The sequence below is a fragment of the Conger conger genome, chromosome 4, assembly GCF_963514075.1.
Source record: "Conger conger chromosome 4, fConCon1.1, whole genome shotgun sequence".
In the NCBI taxonomy this organism is placed as follows: domain Eukaryota; kingdom Metazoa; phylum Chordata; class Actinopteri; order Anguilliformes; family Congridae; genus Conger; species Conger conger.
In genome coordinates, this window is record NC_083763.1 from 59,492,278 (window position 1) to 59,513,293 (window position 21,016).

At 42.9% G+C, this 21,016-nt stretch overlaps 1 protein-coding gene and 1 pseudogene across 2 annotated transcripts in view; both read left to right on the plus strand.

Annotated features, from left to right (window-relative positions):
* The window catches only part of LOC133127335 (zinc finger CCHC domain-containing protein 2-like), a 42,982-nt gene extending 37,073 nt beyond the window's left edge, over nucleotides 1-5,909 (plus strand). For both annotated transcript variants that reach the window (XM_061240134.1, XM_061240136.1), the window contains exons 13-15: nucleotides 618-746; nucleotides 2,196-3,536; nucleotides 3,975-5,909. In XM_061240134.1, the coding sequence (XP_061096118.1) occupies nucleotides 618-746; nucleotides 2,196-3,536; nucleotides 3,975-4,036 (1,532 nt within the window). In that variant the 3' untranslated portion in view covers nucleotides 4,037-5,909. The remainder of the gene's footprint in view (nucleotides 1-617; nucleotides 747-2,195; nucleotides 3,537-3,974) is intronic.
* Nucleotides 5,910-8,672: 2,763 nt separating this feature from the next.
* LOC133126663 (leukocyte elastase inhibitor-like) lies at nucleotides 8,673-20,642 on the plus strand (annotated as a pseudogene).
* The last annotated feature ends 374 nt before the right edge of the window (nucleotides 20,643-21,016 follow it).

Below are 21,016 nucleotides of genomic sequence, written 5' to 3' on the forward strand. Positions count from 1 at the left end.
TGCTGCGAGTATGTTTATTTTTTCCATTTTTCTCCCAATTTGGTGGCTAATTGTACCCTGTTTATTATCAATTCCGACTGCTTCTTCAGGCAGTGTCATCTCTAGCCCCAGACAGTGAATCCAAGGCAATCGGAGACGCTTTTCACTTGCTGACCAGCCTACATAGACAGCTAGTACACCAGTTGACCACCAAATTACAGCTAGAGGCCAGCTTTTACCTGCCATGGGCCAGCAATGACCAGCTAGAAGTGTCAAAAACCATCTTAGAATCTCAGCTGGCCTGAGCTGGAATTTTCAGCTGGGTTCTCAATTATTGTTAGCATTCAGTTGGCTAACTATATTTCTGTGTTTTTTGGTTGGAGAATTAGCTAGCTGTGTTGTAGCTATTTAAAGTTTTATGCCAGTGATCATCCTTTGGCTATCTGCCTAGCTATTTCAGCTACATGAGGGCAGATAAGCGCATGAACTGGCCCTCTTAGCTTATCGATACTTTTTTTTGTTTTTGCAATATTTACCTCTCAATTTCATTAAGGTTTACTTATGCACAAATAGAAAATGTGAATAAGAGCTTCAGAGGCCAGAGTGAAACGCTAGCCTCCGTGCACTTGTTCCCGCAGACATGCGTCTGGACGCGGGCTCGGGGCAGGACACCTACGGCGAGACGTCGTCGGAGAGCTACAGCTCCCCATCCAGCCCGCAGCACGACGGGCGGGAGAGCCTGGAGAGCGAGGACGAGAAGGACAAAGGTACGGTCGCGTCTGTCCCTGAGCAGCGCGTGTGTGTGGATGCTGCCTCCCACACGCACCCGTATGCTCTTAGATATCGCCACCTTTGTTTTCCAAATACTGTTTTGGAGTTTTGGATACAGTATTTCTTGGGCCTTATGAATGGCCTTATAATCGCCATAGGAAAATTGACTGTTTGCTGTTGCTTTCTGTTTTTATTGTTTGTGGTGTTTTAATGTGTGCGGAAGTGGCTGTGAAAAACCGTTGCACTTCAAAACCCCCCAAAATAAGTCCGTCTCAACAAGTATTTAAAGGTACAATAGGTAATTTCGGACTCCTAACGGTCGAGAGAAATTGGAGCAACAAACACCCTCAAACCACAACATGCACCGTTTTGGAAAGTTGACCGTGACAAACGCGACAGTATTTTCGTAGTGTTCTAGTAAGAGCATTTTCGCTGAACAGGTGACTTTATGAAATGTTGACTTTAGTATGCTGCACAACACTATTTATACATTTTGTCTTTTTGAAGTTTCCACTTTAGCGAACCAACTATATTATGAGCAAGCAACTTATTTGGCTATGGAACTAGCTGGTTATATAACTAAGATCTGATGGTGTACCACAAACGATGCAACTGCAACTTACGGTTTGAGACAAATAAAGGTTTAGCTAAACAAGCATGATTCAACATGTAAAGAGATAAAAGCAACGTGTAGCTGCCCAAATTGCACTCCAGACAAGCGATCACTGAAACTGTATATTGCTTAAAGAGAATACATATCTAGATGTAAAACGATACCAGTTTGTTATCGGTGGCAACAAGCAAATTAGCTATTAGTTAGTTCGCCAAATTGACAAATGTCCAGCTGAGACACAACGCGTGAGCAACAATGCTCCAACGCTGGCTACTATGTTGTATTGTCTCAATTTAGGCAGCTACACTTGAACAATCTGAATAAGCCCCCACGCCATTGGCTGTGGCAATTAGAACCATTTTTCAACCAATGAGCTTGAATTATTGTACAGCTGTGCAATGTTTTGGTACAGAGTGATGGCCCATCAACTGTATATTTTGAAACCAGAATTTTAAGAACTATAAACACAGGCAGAGGGTGAGTCAACATGTGACAGTGAGCCTTTTTTAATGATAGGAAGGGATTTGCATTGGTCTTGTAAAAATGTGTTAACACAAAAATCTTACCTATTGTCCCTTTAAGTCTCATGTTTAGAAAAATATTGCCAATGGGATGAAAATTTGAAACTTTTCTAAGCGTTTCGGAAAATGGGTAAGAATTTCGCGCGTGACTTAAAATAGTGACTTAAAACTATGTGTAAATATTTTCTGCTTGAGAGGCCGAAAGATAAGATTTTAAGTGACAGGACTTGTTAAGAGAGAATTTTTGCGCAGTGTGAGGTAGAGGTGCCATTCTGCCATACTGACCCTGTGTCTCTGCCCTCTCCCCACAGACACAGACAGTCATTCTGATGACTCTAGCAGGGGGAAAACGGAGCACCTCCTCCCCTGCAAAGGCATGGGTGGGGCTGCCTTTTCCACGGTGCTCCCCCTGGTGCCCGTCCCGCTGAAGGAGGTGCGCTCCAGCCTGGAGAGCTCCCTGGGTGCTCCCAGATTCCCCCAGCTGTCCTTCATGCACCCCGTGCCGTACCTGGTCCAGAACGGGGCGGTGGGGCCTGAGGGGGCAGCAGACAGCAAGGCGATGGGAGGTCTGATGGTGACTGTCCCCGCAGCCGGTGGAGAGGCCGAGAAGCAGGCCCCGGACCCCAGCCCGCTGCTCCCTGCATTCGGCCCCCAGACCCTGGCCCTGCAGCAGCCCCTCGTCCAGCGCTTCAAGACCGCCACCCCAGCCGTCAGCTCAGAGGGCTGCGTCCCCCCCACCCACCAGCCCCCCGTGGGGGCCATCAGCGTGCTCCCGCCCGGCCCCGCCTACGTGTCGCCACTGCAGCCCGCCTACCCGCCCATCGAGCCTGTCATGAGCTCCGCCCTGCCCCCCTCCCTGCCCCTCCCTGAAACCCACCCCAAGGCCCCGGGGCTGCCCCTGCCCTCCGGCCTGCCCCCCTCATACAGCCTGCCTGCCCCCTCCACCGCCATCCCCTCTGTGGGGGCACTGGGCGGCCCTGTTGCCAGTCAAGTACAGGTGATGGTACCACCGGTGGTGCCCACACACACGCCGGGCCCCGCCCCAAGTCCAAGCCCCGCCCTCACCCACAGCACCGCGCAGAGTGACAGCACCTCCTACATCAACAGCACCAGCTGCGGCAACTCGCAGCAGCAGCAGCAGCAGCAGCAGCAGCAGCAGCAGCAGCAGCCAACCCCGTCGCAGCAGCCGGGCTGCGGAACCTGCGGTTGCCGCGGCAGCTGCGGGAGCGGCCACGCCCCCAACTACTACTTCCCGCCCCAGCTGCCCCGCCAAGTATTCAGCGTCCCGCCCATCTTCCACCTGACGTCGCTGTGCAGCAGCAGCTACCTCAGCCAGGCGCACCAGAGCAACGGGGCGGGGCAGCTGCCCTTCTTCCCCCACGGCCCCTCGGCCTACGCCAGCGCCCCGCCGCCCCTGCTGCACTCGCACTCGGACCACGTGCTGGGCAGCCAGGCGGGATACGGACTGCAGCAGATGGCAGCCTTCAACCGCTTCTTCCCGCCTGTGTACCCCTCGGTCAGCATGATGCCCGGAGGCGGCGGCATGGCCGTGGGCATGAAGAAGAACGGCAACATATCCTGCTACAACTGTGGGGTCAGTGGGCACTTCGCCCAGGACTGCAAACAGCCTTCCATTGACGCAGCACAGAAAGGTAATATTGCCGCAGCCAGGGGGCGAGGGTGGAGAGGACCCCCACTGCCCCAGCAGCCACCCCTAAAGTGAAATCTGACCATCAGTCACTTAGAGAAAGACCATCGGCTGGGGAAGCAACCAGACACTTTTTCTACTTGCAGGATTTTGTTTAAAAAAAAAAAAAAAAAAAAAAAAAAAAAAAAACAAGGCACCTGCTTTGTAAGCTTTCGGGAACCTGCTCTGGACTGCCCAATCTGTATGGCAGGGTTTCAGAAAAAAAGAGAGAAAAAAGCACAAAGCAAAAACGACCTGAACGAAATGTCTCGCAGTCAAGTTGAAATGGAAAAGCTCTCTCAGTAGGGGCAGGCTGGGAATTGTAGTGTTGTTTTATTTCCTTTCTTTTCCTTGTCTCCTCCTGTAACACGTGCAGTGATGCCCTCCTCTGTGTGTCTTTCAGGTGGCTTTCGGCTGAAGTATGTTACCCCTCACTCTTCTGAAGCGCTTGACAATGCTGACTGAAGGGACAGAAGACCACTGCAGCGTTCTCTTGTTCTGCAAAACAATTACATTTCCAGAGACCTTTGTATTTTCAGAGGGCTTTTTTTCCCCCGTGTCCTTTTTCACTATTTTGTTGTTTGTTTTACATTTTAAAATGTGCTTGAGGGTCTGGCGAACCTGAATAATTGTGCCTGATACTTCCCCAGTCGTAGTTGAGGGAGAATCTCTCGTCTCCACTGAGGTGTTTTGCTGTGGCCTCTGGTATTTTTTGCACTGAACACTGGCGAGAGACACCGCCTCATGTTTACTAACTTATTTCTTAAAATGTAAAAAAAAAAAAAAAAAAAAAAAAAAAGATAGATAGAAATAAACAAATAATAAAACACCAGTATGAGTATGGAGTATAGAGTATGGAAGCTAGGTAATTATTTTATCTTGGATATAAGGGGGGTTTAAATGGGATTTATTATAGACTCTCCAATGCCTTTTTTACACTAAAGAATATTTATGCTTCCTTCTTATTTTGGTTTCATTTTTTGTCGTACAGCAAGGAAAATAAATGCAAACAAAAACATTAAAAATGTAATGCTGAGATTGTTTTTTTTTTTTTGTTTTTTTTTCTGGCACAGTGTTTTGAATGTACAATGTATTATTTTGATTTCATAAACTTATGGAATTCGGCAGTATCTTTCTATTTTGAAAAAGGTTAATCCAGAAGCATTTGCCACTTGATACAATGTGAAATGCGTGCTAAGACACTATTAATCATCATGTCTGTCATGTCATTAAGTTAAACGCTGCTGTATTTTATTTTTATTTGGCAACATGCACTATAGCAACCAGGAGTTCTGAAGTCCCTAAGTGCACTGAGGCAGAATGGACAGAGCGGGAGACACATTGACATTCTGTTCTATTGCGGTCTAATCAGTATTTTGGAAATGATGCACTGCAGGTTTTGGCCACCAGGTGGTGCCAATTTGAGCCGCTGCTTAGCTCGCAGCCAGTGGAGATGCCAAGGGATTAGCAGAAGGCATTCAGTAGCTCCTTGAGGTAGATCTCTGTCTATAAGCATTTTGACCTGCCTGTACTAGCCATGATGGAAGAAACTTTCATGGAGAATTTTTCTTTGGTTTATGCAGCATTGATATTTGACTGCATTATGCGTGTTTGTGTACATATGTACATGCACAAATGGTGGAAACTCTCAGCCAATGCATGATATTCAACCAAATTTGAAACAAAATCGAAACATGAATGAGATAATAACATTGAACCTTGGGTTTTCTATTGTTCAGTTGAAGATGATGGGGTTTGCAAGCCCTTTTTTCTGCCAAGTCCTTTCGGAATAAATGGTTTTGATTCTTCTGTCATGGGTGGGTATGTGCAATGTAAACACATACATGTTAAACACTCATGAGTGTACACGGATATAAAAATGTATTTTTTTTTTTTATTGGTTGCTTTAAGTTTAAATGTTGAAGAGTGGTTTTAATCTAAGCGCTTTCAACTGCTGAAGTAGTATGAATCCTTTCTGCTTGTATTGAAGAAAGTAGAGAGGTCTTTGTATTGGTGTATATGAAAAACTAGAGCAGCAGAATTAATTTAGGTAAATCGGAAAACAAGATTGGAAAAAAAAAAGTTGGTGGAGAACAATGTGATCCTTTATGCCTGTTGTATATATGAACCTGCCAGTTGTATTTGTTTTTAAGGTTGAAAAAACTGTACTGTATATACAGGGGGTATATTTTTACCTTCCATTGTATGTTTACTGTATTCTTTGATATCTAAATGTTACTGGAAAGGTCAAATATATTTCTAGAAAGAATTTGGATTTTATGCAAATTGTTGATTTGTTTTCCTGGAATTAACAGCAATAAATAAAATACACCACCAATGTTGTAATCTGTGCACCACCTACAATATTACACCAAAGTTTTCTTTAGTGGCATGTTGTCCGATAGATTCACAGTGCGGGGTTGTGATTGAATAAGAAAGCAGTCAAAAAACCAACATGAAATGACCTCAATTGTTTTTAATTGTCAGACAAGAAAAGACCCAGTTTAGGCACTAGAAATCTAAATAATTGTCCTTGGAGTCTCCTTGAGGGTTTCCTTCCTCTTTCCTCTAACCCCGGAAACTGATTTTACTGATCTGAGGGATTTTTTTTTTTTCTCAGCTCCAACCAATGTCGGAAGTTTGGTCCCTGTTGGTCTGCTTGTAGTTAGTTAATTAGAGTATAGGAGCTATAGCTGACGTGAGTTACAAACATTGAACACCTTAGTCTACCGTTACTAACATTAAACGACATCAAGCTTAAGCGAAGTTGTAAGCAGAAACGGAGTTGTTAGCCTTGCTGATACAAATTGTGAATGACGCAGCTTGAATGCATTAACGTAGCTAGAGGAAAGCGAATGAAAGGGATGTTTTGTTCACTCTCCTTTTACGTAGACTACAACTTTTGACTATTTTACTTCAGTCCTAAAGTGTTATAACATAATTCACCTTAAAGAAGGAGCGTTTTCCTGTCGGTTGCACCAGTTTTTCAATTTAAGGTATGTGAAAACATTGAAATGTAAACTGTTTTACCATTGGTGTTGAGCATTCTCACTGGAACCTTCCCATCCGTTGCTTGTGCCAGCAGGTAGGGTTGGGTTTGATTACCCACACGTTTGCATTGAACTAATGCATCGCTCGTAATGTAATCTCATGTCTCTGTTGCTTAACCTTCGATATTCTCATTACTGTGACTAAATGTAGTTGGCTAGCTTACTGGATTGTTTAAAAGCACATGTTTTATTTAAGTATATATGACTACTGCATGTGGAAAGAATTCAGTAGAATATTTGCATGGCTCTGGTGTAGGCCTAGATATTTAGATAAATCATCAGTACTTAGATACAGGAAATTACACCTGGAAAGTAAGTAAACATCAAGTAAACATTGCTGTGGCAATCTTTCTTTTGCATATTTTTGCTGCGCACTCAAAAATCTGTTGGTTATTGGCTTTGGCACAGTTTCTCTAGAACTGCCCGACAAATGTACACTTTGAAACCAGAATTTACTAAAAACACAGCCAGAATCAACATGTCAGTGAGCCTTTTCAATGATAGGAAGGGATTTACAATGGTCTTGTAACAATGTCTTAACACAAAAATCTTACCTATTGTACCTTAAATGTTTAGGCTACACTGGACTACAGCCTATCTATCTTGGATACAAGTGGTGACTACCCTATATCGCCACCTGTGGCTATATCTTACCATCGGGGGCCGGTTTTACACATTTATATTTGCCATTTTGATTGGATTAAATAACAGAAATAGGCATTATGCAAGTGAAAATAAGACTCATTAACATCTCGATTCAACAGTAATGAAACACCTTGGAGCCACACATTGAAGGCCTGATGCATTTCAAATAGCCTAGCTATTCTTTATTGCTAGCTTAAATCTTAAAATGACTAATGTCGTGTTTGCTAAAAACACATTAACTAAATGCCGTCTTTGTTAGCTTAGCAACTCCCCCATCAAATCCTTATCCTGTCTCTTTTCGCATATCCCCCCCCCCAACCCCCCCCCCTTCCCATGCTCACTGTTTACAACCCACACCTCGCCACAGACAATAAAAGCCTTATACTAACTATCTTTGATACCGTTTCTCTACGTCAGAAAATCATGTTCCAATATGAGAACATTTTATTTTTCTTATCTTGGCAGGGTTCGCTGATTGTCGCACAATAAGCACCTTGGATGCCTCGGAATCACGGTCGTGATTGTGAGACGAGACAGCTTGACGGTTCTCCCTCGAGCCGGATGTGGATGGTGTATCTAACACTAACTAATTGGAGTAGAAGGGGTACAGTTGGCTACTAACTTGGGAGAAAAAGTGAAAAATCAGAAATAAATTTATATATATAAAAAAAAAATGTAGAGGTTGATTAATGGAGAGGTGAAATACAATTTATTGATCCCACACATGGAAATGTAATTGTCGAATTTGTCAGGAGAAAGATGACAATGGAAGCTGTTTTGTTGCCTGTGAAACCACTGATAATACATAAGTGAATGCACTAGGGGCTATATTTTCCTGCCAGTATGTGGCGTGTTTCGAGCTGGTTTGCAATTGATTTAATATTTTCCAGGTGATCCCGATGCCTCTGGTAATTTTGAGACTAACTGCTCGCCAAAGTGGGAGGAGAGTCACTGCTCAAGGTGTGTCAGTCAAGTGGAAGCAGCTCATCACCCGATCACCCTACTCAAAACCGTTTTCTAATATTTTGGAACCCTTTTATTGATGAAGCCAAATGAGATTCATAATTTCTTTTACAATCAAAGGATTCTGTCCTGCTTCGTCTAATCAACTGTATGTCGATAAGAGTGGCTGCCAAATGCCATTAATGTAATGTAATGTAATGTAATGCTCCTCAGGTCTCACAATCAGTCTGAAGATTTTAATCCCTGTACCTAACACAGCGTTCAGGGTACCGAGGTCTGTGTGACCCTCCAAGGATATGCCTCCCCAGACCATCACTGAATCACTGCCAAACCGGTCATGCTGGATGATGTTACTGGCAGCATAACGTTCACCATGGCGTCTCCAGACTCTTTCATGCACTCAGTGTGAACCTGCTCTCATCTGTGAAGAGAACAGGGCGCCAATGGCAGACCTGCCATTTCTGGTGGTCTCTCACGAATGCCAATCGAGCTGCACGGTGCTGGGCTGTGAGCACAATTGTCTGTGGCCACCACATGCAAAACCATGACCTTTTTGGGGGTTGTCTTGCTTTGGCATCTCCATTGCACCTGTTGTCACTTTCATTTTCACCAAAGCAGGTGAAACTGATTCACAATCACTTGTGCTTCCTAAATGAACAGATTGATATTGATTTTGATTGACCAAGTTTAACTGACTTGGTGTTACACTGTGATGATTAAGTGTTCCCATAATTTTTTTTGGGCAGAGTATGACACAGGACACGGCTGGGCCATTGCTGGGTGTAGGCTGCATTGGCGGTTGTCTTGCAGTCCATCTCAGGGGGACGCCAAACAAAGTAAAGAAAGTTAAATAAAAATCCAAGTGGATGCACTCACAAATTCCATTCTGCATTCCCACGACCACAGCAGCAACCACCGCCATCCCCAGTCTGCAATCTTCACAGCTGAGAGGGACACACCAACATGGCTGCATACATTTTAAGATAAATGTGGCAGTAGTGCATTGACAAGCTCATTTGCTCCATTGACAAGACTGACAGTGAATTTTAAATGTTGTTCATGTTCACGATACAGTAAAAATACTTGCCAGTAAAGATAGTTGATTCCATTTCTCCGATATGACTGGTTTATATTCTTATATCAAGTTATTTGCTATTTTATACACCTTTGTAAATCTATGAGATTGAACTAATTTATTATATTATATTATTGAGCTGGAAGTCAAAGTCAGCTGCGTGCTAGACTGCATGTTGCAACACAGTCATAAGGGGAGTCTTCCAACATGCTAAAAATCTGGTTATGAAATGGGTGTGTTCAGGGTTGGGCCGCTCTTGTCCTGTGCAATAATTGTGCAATAATTTTTACACAGTACTATTTGAGATACAGTCCCCTCCAAAAGAATTGAAATAGCAAGGCCAATTCATTTGTTTGTGCAATACTGTGGATACATTTGGGGTTGAGATGAACAGGAAGACAAGATTTCAGGATTTCAGCTTTTATTTCCTGGTATTTACACCTAGATGTGTTAAACTACTGAGAACATAGAACCTTTGGTATCAGACTGCCCATTTTTAGGTGAGCAGATTGGATTGGAGTATTTAAGTAAATGAAAATAAATAACACTTAATATTTGGTACCATCTCCCTTGCTTGCAATAACTGCATCAAGCCTGCGACCCATTGACCTCACCAAACTGTTGCATCAGTATTTGATTTTAATGCAGCCTGTTTTAGTCGTTGTTTGTTTCGGGTGGTTTTTCCCTTCAATCTCCTCTTCAGAAGATAAAATGAATGAAGGCCAATGTTGTGTTGGCAGTGTGTTTTGGGTCATTGTCTTTCTACATGATAAAGAAGACTACTGAATTCATCCTGCTGCAACCATCATGAGTGAGCTCACTCCAGAAGCTGCCATGCAAGCCTTAGCCATGACACCTTCTCCACCATGCTTCAAAGATGGGCTTGTGTGTTTTGGATCATGAGCAGATCCATTCTTTCTCCACACTTTGGGCTTTCCATCATTTTGGTAGATCTTGGTCTCATCAGTTCATAAAACTTTGTTCCAGAACTTTTGTGGCTCATTTCTGTACTTCTTTGCTCATTGTAATGTTGCCTTCCGATTCTTACTGCCGATGAATTGTTTGCATCTTGCAGTACAGCCTTTATATTGCTGCTCTCTAGATCTTCTCCAAACAGTTGATTAAGATACCTTCACCCCTCCCCTGTGGAGATTTGATGTCACTGACTGATGTTTTGGGGTTTTTCTTCACAGCTCTCACAATGTTTCTTTCAACTGCTGCTGTTTTCCTTGATCAACCTATTTGATGTCTGTTGCTCAATATGCCAATGATTTTTTTCGTTTTCAGGCCAGTTGTTGTACATGCTATCCCCAATGATTTCCCCTCTTAAAAGCTGAAACTCGGATATGTCATCTCATGTACATCTTTTGACCTCAAACTCAATTGTCTTCAGTGTATAGCAAAAACAAAGGAATACTTTTGGAGGGGACTGTACATGTACAGTCGGAGCTTGCTCCAAGAGAGCTTTTAAATATGCCAGATTTATACAGTTTCTCAAATATATTAACCTTTATTTGACTAGGAAGTCACATTGAGATTAAAACCTCTTTTACATATGAGACCAAGCCAAGGCAGGGTCAAATAGCAACATAAATTTATAGAATCGCAATCACCAGTACAATACAGTACTATCCATAATAATGTAGGTATATGAACACATCAGTGTTCCAAATGTTAAATGTTCTCTTTTGCCAAGTTTTTTCCCCTATGAATATGGTCAATCCAGAGTGAAATAAAAAGTTTGTTAAGAGTATGTTGACGCAAGGGTTGATATGATGTTCACAGGATTATAGCCACACTGTCATTTGATTTTCAGTGTCTACTAAAGATGTCTACGTGCATGTCATCACAGTGTTAAAATGTTGATGATGCTATAGGTGCTTCGCTTTAGAAAAGAGAAGAAACGTGAAGCTCCTGGACTGCAACAACAAGAAGTAAAAAGACAGCTTCCACCAGGGATGCTGAAGGCGAGAAAACATGTAACTGCAGCTGAATTTACTAACCACAAGGGATGTCTGTAAATTGTGTTAACAATGGATTTTGGGTGAGCTACATTATCGCCGAGGTAAATTTTCTTCCTTTGGCTTGTTGAAGTTACCGGGTTTAAGTGTCCTTAATACAAAGGACCTTTTAGTATTCTATGTAGATCTTATTTCTATTTTTTGATGAATAGGACAATAAAGATAGGACAATTTATCTTGTCAGGAAAAAGTTGAAACAAGCTCTTTCAGATTATATATATTTTTTGTTATAATAGAAAGTTCTAATGGGATCATCAAAATGATTCATTAATCTGGGACAGCCCACCAAGAGAACATCCAATGTTGCAATGGGTTAAGCCTTCTGACAATTTATGAGACAGAGTCTCTTCCATTTACAATGCCTTGGTACATAAATCTGCTTCATGTTTATACATAGAGAAATTATGGGACAGGGAACTGTCCGCATTTAATCAATCTGGCTTAACCTATCTCAAAGCTCCAAAAATTTAGCCCACCAGCTAATCCGCTACAAAACTATCCACAGAGCATATGCAATTCCTTTTAGATGGTTTCAAGTGAAACGAGCTTCGAACTACATTTGTAATATATGTAACATCCTACCAGGCACATTTGTGCACATGGACGTCTGTGGACGTGTGTAGTGAATGAACTATCAAAACTGCTGGGTGTCTATATTCAAAAAACACCACACCTCTGCCTCTTAAATGATGACTCTGACCTAGAACATACTGTAACCCAAAGGAAAATGCTGATGGCAGGTTTCACAGCTTCCAAAAAAAGTTATTTTACAACTATGGATCAACCCTCATATACCACCTAGGACATTTTGGAAGAGCTACTTGGTGGATGTTGTGAACATGGAATATCACACTGCTAGATTAAACAAAGCCAAGAAATCCACTCTACAAAAATGGAATGTATTTTTATGTAAAATTCAAGAATCCCCTGTATAATATGATAACGTGTTATCTTGTATTTTAATTTCCTTTAAATTTTTTTTTCTCTTTCCACCCATCCTTGGATGTATGTACTTTACAAATACCTTGTACCTTTGTAACCATCTACCCGCCCCCCCTTGTTTATAAAAAGCAATAAAAAGTTGATCACAAAAAAAAAGATTAATTAATCAGAAGAAATTGAAGCATGAGATGCCTTACTTGCATTTCTGTAAGGAAATCTGTGTCACAAAGTGCTTGTCTGTGCCTGTCTTCAGTCTCCCCTTCATGAAGCTGATGATGACATTCATGCTAGATTCAACAAACTGATGTCTGAACTCAACAAAGAGGGTGCCCCGTATGCACTGTAGGGACTACAACTTCCACATTCCCACAGGAAAATTCTGCGACGTCCACCACGAATGACGTCTAACTTGGTTCAGCCAATCCCGTAATGGCGGGAGCAATAAACGGTCCCGTATAAGAGCAAGACACGTTCTTGGGATCTCTCTTCTGGCTCTTCTGCTTTTTCTGCCTCTTCTGCTTCTTCTCTTCGACGCACCCTTTTTGGCCATTCGCTTCAGCTCATCTGCTCCGAGACTCGGACAGAGGCTGAATGCTGCACAGCGCACTACCAGGCCTACGGACACACCCAGTTACCTCGCGGTAACTTCGTCGCCTATAGCGAGTGGAAACTGGTGTACGCGGAACGCTACATCAGTTTACTCCTGCAAAGCTCACCATCGAACAACAGCAACGAACTTTTCCACCCGGAAAAGGGACAAGCGAACATCCTTCCAGCAACCGAGTGGACCAGACGACAGCGCGCGGCTAAGACGCCCCAGCCTGCGCATCTCTCCAGGACACGCATTCACAGCACCATCGTGGCTCCTATAAGGACAGCACGTCTTTTGGATCCAATGCGTATGGACTCAGTAAGAGAACAAACATTCAGGCATAGCCAGTGTTTAGTTTAGTCTTAACTGTTTTCGTGAATCTGTGTTTCTATATTTACCATCCTACTATTGAAATGTGTTTGGTTAGCTACATATATATGTACGTGAATTGATTCGCCGTCTTTTGCGCATATATAGAGTAAAACTACTCAAGTAGTCCCATCTCACAGCTAACTCTAACTCATTACCATATCCAGAACTCTAGCTTACTCAAGCTAGCTACTCCCACCTTTCCTTTGTTCAAGCGACACGCGCGCTCGCGCGCGCCCACACACACACATACACGCCCTAACGTAACCTACTAATTTACCCAACTAAATTTCCTTACTAACTTCCCGTTAGTTTATCTGTTATGTGTTTGTATGTTTGTTTAATAAATATATTTTATTAAACCCCGGTGTCCGTTTTGGAATCACATAGACATGAGAGCCGAGTTAAAGCAGTCTTTCGAAGAACTTCCAACCTTCAGGTTATCGGTATGTTTAATCATTAATATTGGTTACTTTAATTATTAATTAAAATACTAAATTTGTGGTTAGATATTTCTGATAATAGTAATTTTATGAGACTGATTACTTTTTGCAGTTATACTGCTACACAACGTTTAACTGGCGCCCCGGTTTCGTAGAGAGTAAAATCCCTGCGTTATTTGGCGGCCCGTGCGAGGACCCTACATAATTTGGAGTCCCGTGCGAGGACCCCTACAGCACTGAGCCTGGCAAATCGCCCGTATGGGGAGCAGTCTTACGAGTTTGTGGAGGTAATGTTTTGTTGATGAATAGCACAGATTTGCCAATACATTTGCCAATACATGCACATACTTGTAAAGGAATGTATGCACAGTGGACAGAAGACAAAGTTAAAATTGATTATTGCAGGATCAGATGAGTTGAGAATGACACACTTTGAGTGTGGAAATCAGGTAGTAATTGCACTGTGATTTGTGATCTGTTCTCTGTAACAGTTTCTGTGTTGTAAGCCTCCAGCCTGTACTCACTGATGCTGACCAAATGGATCATACTTTTAAGATTGGATTTATTTATTTGCAATTTTAGCACAGTATCAACAATAGTTTATTTTATATTCCTCAGTTGAAGGAGGTGAGCATTTAGTTAAAACATATTGCAATTATTGTAATGCAGCACTAGGGCTGAAAAGAGAGTGCTCCATATCCACTCACTGAGCACTAATTCAGAACTCCACTTCTAACCCCCGGAAACTCCATTTTCTCCTCTCTCCTCAACGCACCGCCTCCTCCACCTCAGTCCTCCTTCGTTGCTGATGACTTTGCTGACTTTTTCGATGAGAAGGTCACAGTCATCCGCAGATCCTTTATAACCGCTGCCCCCCTCACTGTGCCCTTCCCCCCCTCTAGGCCCATCCCTTCTTTTTCCACTTTCTCCCCCCTTACAGACTCTGATGTTTCTCAACTCCTGCTCTCTCACCGCCCTACAACCTGTGCCCTTGACATTCTCCCATTTGTCACCTCCCTTGTCAACTCCTCCCTGTCTTCCGGCTGTTTTCCTGCATCCTTCAAGAGGGCCCACATCACTCCGTTGCTAAAAAATCCTACCCTGGATCCCTCCATCATCCAGAACTACCGCCCGGTATGTCTTCTTCCTTTTCTTTCTAAAACCATAGAACGAGCTGCTTCTACTCAACTTTCTTCTTTCTTTTCTAACAACAACCTGCTAGTCCCCCATCAGTCTGGCTTCAGATCGGGCCACTCGACAGAGACCACGCTCCTCTCCGTCAGTGAGTCGCTCCATGCCGCACGAGCAGCCTCCCTGTCCTCTGTCCTCATTCTTCTAGATCTCTCTGCTGCCTTCGACACTGTGGATCACTCCATCCTCCTGTCCGCCCTGTCAGCAACGGGCATCTGTGGCACAGTCCTGGACTGAATTGAATCTTACCTATTTGGTCGCTCCTTCCAGGTTGCCTGGGCTGGTACAGTATTGACACCTGGGCCCCTTGCCACAGGAGTTCCCCAGGGCTCAGTCCTAGGCCCGCTTCTTTTTTCTCTTTACACTCATTCCCTTGGCCCTGTGATCACTGCACATGGGCTATCCTACCACTGCTATGCGGATGATACCCAACTCTTCATCTCGTTCCCACCATCTGATACACAGGTTTCTGCCCGGCTCTCTGCTTGCCTGAGTGACATCCAGAGCTGGATGGGCAACCACTATCCAAAGCTCAACCCAGGCAAGACTGAAATGATATGCATCCCTACCTCTCCCCACCTGGATCTCTCCATTTCCCTCGGGGATACCACACTCACGCCATCACCCAGTGCAAGGAACGTCGGCGTGGTGATGGACAGCAGACTGTCCCTTTCCGAGAACATTGCAGCGGTGACCCGGCCATGCAGGTTCTTCCTATACAACATATGGAGAATCCGCCCCTTTCTCACCCCCTACTCGACCCAGCTCCTGGTCCAAGCGATGGTTCTGTCCCACCTGGACTACTGCAATTCCCTCTTGGCTGGCCTCCCAGCATCCGCCATCAGACCCCTCCAACTTATCCAGAATGCAGTAGCTCATCTGGTCTTCAACCTTCCCAAATACTCACACGTCACCCCCATGCTTACTTCCCTCCACTGGCTGCCTGTCATGGCTCGCATCAAATTCAAAACATTGGTGCTAGCCTTCCAAGCAGTTAAGGGGTCTTCCCCAGCTTAAAAATCATCAGACCCTACACCCCTGCCAGACCGCTTCGTTCAGCCTCCACAGGCCGCTTGGCACCTCCCCCTCTCAGAACCTCCACCTCACGCTCACGACTACTGTCTGTTCTGGCTCCACGGTGGTGGAACGAACTCCCCATTGAGGTCAGAACTGTAGAATCTGTGCAAACTGAAGACGCACCTCTTCAAGCAGCACCTCTCCCCATCCCTCCCTACCTCCCTGTGAACCTGAATTGTTGTCTTTGTGATTTTCGTAGTGTTTCGGTATTTTTGGTTGGCTAGGTAAGCAGTATTTGGATAGTTAAGTTTGGTCACTTTTGCTTTGTTGTTTGTTTGTTTATTTGTTGATTTAAAAAAATAATAATAATAAAAAAATATATATATGCCCTTGTCCTTATCTTTGTTGTACGGGTAGCAATTGAAATTGTACTTCCCTCTAGGGTCTTTCAGCGCACTTACCCCTGGTTATGGGTATGCACTTTGTTGTACGTCGCTCTGGATAAGAGCGTCTGCCAAATGCCAATAATGTAATGTAATGTATTCGGAACATTTTTATTATTAATGAGAGACATCAGAGGAGAATGGCCAGACTGGTCAAAGCTGACAGGAAGGTGACAGTAATGCAAATAACCACACATTACAACAGTGGTATGCAGAAGAGCATGTCTGAACACACAATGCATCATGACTCTAAGTGGATAGGCTACAGCAGTAGAAGTCTAAAAAATAAGCTCAATAAATACCTAATAAAGTGCTTGGTGAGTTTATATGCATTTAAGGAACGTAAATGAATGGCTACAGCGGTTTTGCACCATTTTCTTCCTGCACGTGTATTTCAAACACCCATAATACCTTGTGTAAATTAGACAATGAAAACAAAAATTAAAATGTAATGGAACATCTTGTCGGAAAGTCGGAAAAAAGGTATATTTCCCAAAATGTTCTCATTTATTTTCATTGTAAACACATCTATCAGTTTGTTCAATGATCTGTGAATTCATTTTTGCATCTTGTATGTAGTCTTTTAGTCTCTGTTTCTAGATGGACAAAGTGATTTTGTTTTCTTTCTCTTTCTCATAATGCATGTTCACGCATGTGTGTACATGGCAATGTAACATTCAAAGGGTACGCTGTTTTTCCTCACAGAAACATGCAAACATATGGGAGATGGTTTTTTTGTATCATATTTTTGACTCTGCCATAGGCCCAGTATGCTTTTTATACATTCTTCATTTTTACCAGATTGTAAAATTTTATTCTGTGCCCCTACCCTGGACCACGCCTTCCAGATTGCTTTTAACACTATGCAATCTGTACTCCTTGAACTTCATATAAACGAAATGACTGGTGTTTTCAAAGACTTGCTCCATCTATCTCTGATGACTAACTCAGCTCTCTGGTCTACAGCACATCCTATGGATATCACCTTAATTGCAGTGACCTGGTACTTTTTAAAGTCCAGTGACTGCGCTGGGCAGTTGGAGGAATTAACAAAAAGACCTTAAACTTGACATGATGATTTCATGTCAATTTTAATATGAACACATAATTCATGACACAGTGACTGGTGTGCTCCTGCTTTGAATCCCTATTTTATTTCATACTCCATGTTTATTGTGATTTTAATTTTGAGATGTTGACCTCAATTCAAAGATAAAAAATTCCAATTATTTGATTCCGGATGGTGCAGTGGGTAGCACTGCCGCCTCACAGCAAGGAGGTCCTGGGTCTGAATCCCGGTTTGCAAGCTTGCAGGTTCTCCCCGTGTTTGCGTGGGTTTCCTCCCACAGTCCAAAGACATGCAGGTTAGGCTGATTGGAGAGTCTAAATCGCCTGTGGGTATGAGTGTGTGAGTGAATGGTGTGTGTGTCCTGTGATGGACTGGTGACCTGTCCAGGGTGTATTTCTGCCTTTAGCCCAATGTTTGCTGGGATAGGCTCCAGCCCACCTGCAACCCTGTTCAGGATAAGCAGGTTAAGATAATGGATGGATGGATGGATGGATGATTTTCTCCCAAACATTGATAAGAACTTGATATAGTTGGCTAGGTAAGCAGTGTTTGGATAGTTAACTTTGGTGACTTTTGCTCTGTTTGTTTGTTTGTTCAAAAAAAAAAAAAAAAAAAAAAAATGGCCCTTGTCCTTATCTTTGTTGTACAGGTAGCAGTTGAAATTGTACTTACCTCTAGGGTCTTTCAGCGAACTTATCCCTGGTTATGGGTATGCACTTTGTTGTACGTCGCTCTGGATAAGAGCGTCTGCCAAATGCCAATAATGTAAAAAAAATATATATTCCTTTGGAAATAATCAATTTTTTGGTGAAAGCCAGACACAGCTAAGCATTCACTGTCTTTGTAAATCTGTAGAAATACATTCAGGACATAAAGAAGTTCTATCAGGCAGAGCTGGAGACTGTTGACTTCAAATCAAAAGCAGAGGATGAAAGGGTGAGGATTAACAGTTGGGTGGAGAAGCAGACTCAAGATAACTGCAGTTACAGACACATCTACAGGTTCAGGAGACTTTCATTTGAAATCTGCAGATCCTCTGTCCTACGTATTCCACTGAAATGATCAAGAAGTGGACAGCTGCTTGCGGTTATTGGTTTCCATTGTTTGGCCTCTGATAAATGATTATAATTGTGAATGCTTTACAGCAGTGCTTTTTAAACTGACTTGAAACTGAAAATTGGTTGCAGGAGTGCAGGCTGCAAAGTGGGTCCTGGAATGGGTCTATAGTCCACTAGACTGTGCTAGTACATTGGAAGGCCTGAAAGGCACAAAACCTCTAATTTGGGTCCTGATATTAAAACATTGAAGAACCAGTGCCTTCCAGCAACAATCAATCATCGTGGCCGCCTGTAGCGTAGTGGTGAAGGTAAATGACTGGGACATGCAAGGTCGGTGGTTCTAATCCCGGTGTAGATACAGTAAGATCCACACAGCCATTGGGCCCTTGAGCAAGGCCCTTAACCCTACATTGTTCCAGGGAGGATTGTCTCCTGAGTTTAATCAACTGTTTGTCGCTCTGGATAAGAGCGTCTTCCAATAATGTCATAAAATCATTGTATGAACGATGTTCCAGACTAAAATATCTTCATAGTTGCTTGACATGTAGTTCATGTTTTGTAATACTCTAAACATTGACTTCACGTATATTTTATGAAGTATTGTTTTTTACAACATATTTGGCACCTGATGCCTTTCTTTGTTGTTAAACTTTATGTTCTGCATTTTGTAGGTGTTGACGATGAATCGCATCTGCATTATTCAAGACATACTGCATTATATCTGTCGCTGGGTATCTTAATTAATGTACTTGTGTGACACCATCCCATCTATATATTTCCGCTTTATTGTGCTTTCTTGTAGATAAAATCAAGAACCTGCTGTCGAAAGGGGCTGTTGACAATATGACCAGTCTGGTGTTGGTGAATGCTATCTATTTTAAGGCTGATTGGGACAAGAAATTCAAAGGGAGAGACACATATGAGCAGCTATTCAAATTGAATGAGCTAACATGCTTACTCAGTTTCCAGATTACTCCATTACTGCAAAATAATTGTGAACTGTTGCCTACACTAATGCGGGGAAGGCTTTTATCCTCTGTGCTGTTCAGTCACACTTTTGTCATTTCTTGACATCAGTTTGCAAAAGATGGGACTCCAGAGCATGATTACTCTCCTCGTTTGTAGTTAGGTCACTGATCCAACTTTGTCTTGAAGTGAAACGTTCTCTCCATGACAGTTGAATGATAATTTCTGCTTTATTTTCCAATTTTAGAAATTTACTTTTTGCAGTGGTATGCAAAGGTTTGGGCACCCCTGGTGAAATTGTATGTTTTGTATAATTTGTCTAAATTAAAGGAGGTTTTAAAAACCCCTGCCGGGTACCCACTTACAGTAAGCACAACATATTTCTGTAATAGCGTGAGTATATCACCGCTTTAATATTGTACATGGATTGAAACATATATTTGAATGATCTTTAACGTCTTCAATTTTCAGAATGAAAGTAAGCCAGTTTAGATGATGGGACAGACAGGCAACTTTGGTTTGGCGTTCATTCCGGAGGTCAATTGTCAGATTCTGGAGATGCCTTACATTGGTAAAGAGCTGAGCACACTCATTATTCTGCCCAAAGAGATTGAGGATGACTCCACAGGGCTTGAGAGGGTAAAACAGATTTCGGTGTATAATTCAATTATAATGATGCCTACAAGGGAATTGAGGCAATACCCAGTAGTTTCAAACTTGTCAGAGTATAAGAATGTGTGATAATATGTGGTAAGGAGTGAACAAGCTTTCAGAAATCCACCAGTCTCAACTGGATTAATGGCTTCTTTTCTCCTGCAGTTGGAAAGGGAGCTCACGTACAACAAGCTCATCGAGTGGACACAGCCTGAGAAGATGGAATCTATTCGGTTACTTTTGGCTGTGCCCAAGTTCAAGATGGAAGAGAGCTATGACCTGAAAGATATTCTGGTCAATATGGAGATGAAGGATGCCTTCGATGTGTCCAAAAGCGATTTCTCTGGCATGTCTCCCAGCAATGACCTGGTGGTGTCCAAAGTGGTGCACAAGGCCTTTGTGGGGGTGAACGAGGAGGGCACAGAGGCTGCTGCTGCCACTGCTGCCATCATGATGCTTGGATGTGCCATGCCACCCCCAGATCGGTTCATCGCAGACCATCCCTTCCTGTTCTTCATCAGACACAACCCCACTCAGAGCATCTTCTTCTATGGCCGTTTCTGCTCCCCTTGAAGTCTTAAACTCTGCAGTTTCCAGTTATAAGCAGTAGTCTAAAGAATGACTGTCTGCATGTTAAATGGCTCTGCAATGCTGTTTGCCTTAAAATAATATCTCATTGTTATCTGCTTCTCAGAGCTTAGACAATCCTGCTGCAGTGCATTGTTTTCATTCATGTCCATTGTATCCTCTTTGAAGATAAATCCTGGCTTAAGACAAAAGGTTTCCTTTCTGTTCATTATATTTTACTCAACACTAAAATTACAAAAAACAACTAGCAATAACTAAGATCAGATTTCTCATTTGTGAAAATAAGTGTACAAAAGCCTTCTTTGTTAGTTCCTTTTTTCACTTAGCTGCTCAGTCATTGCATCAGAGGAGTACATTTC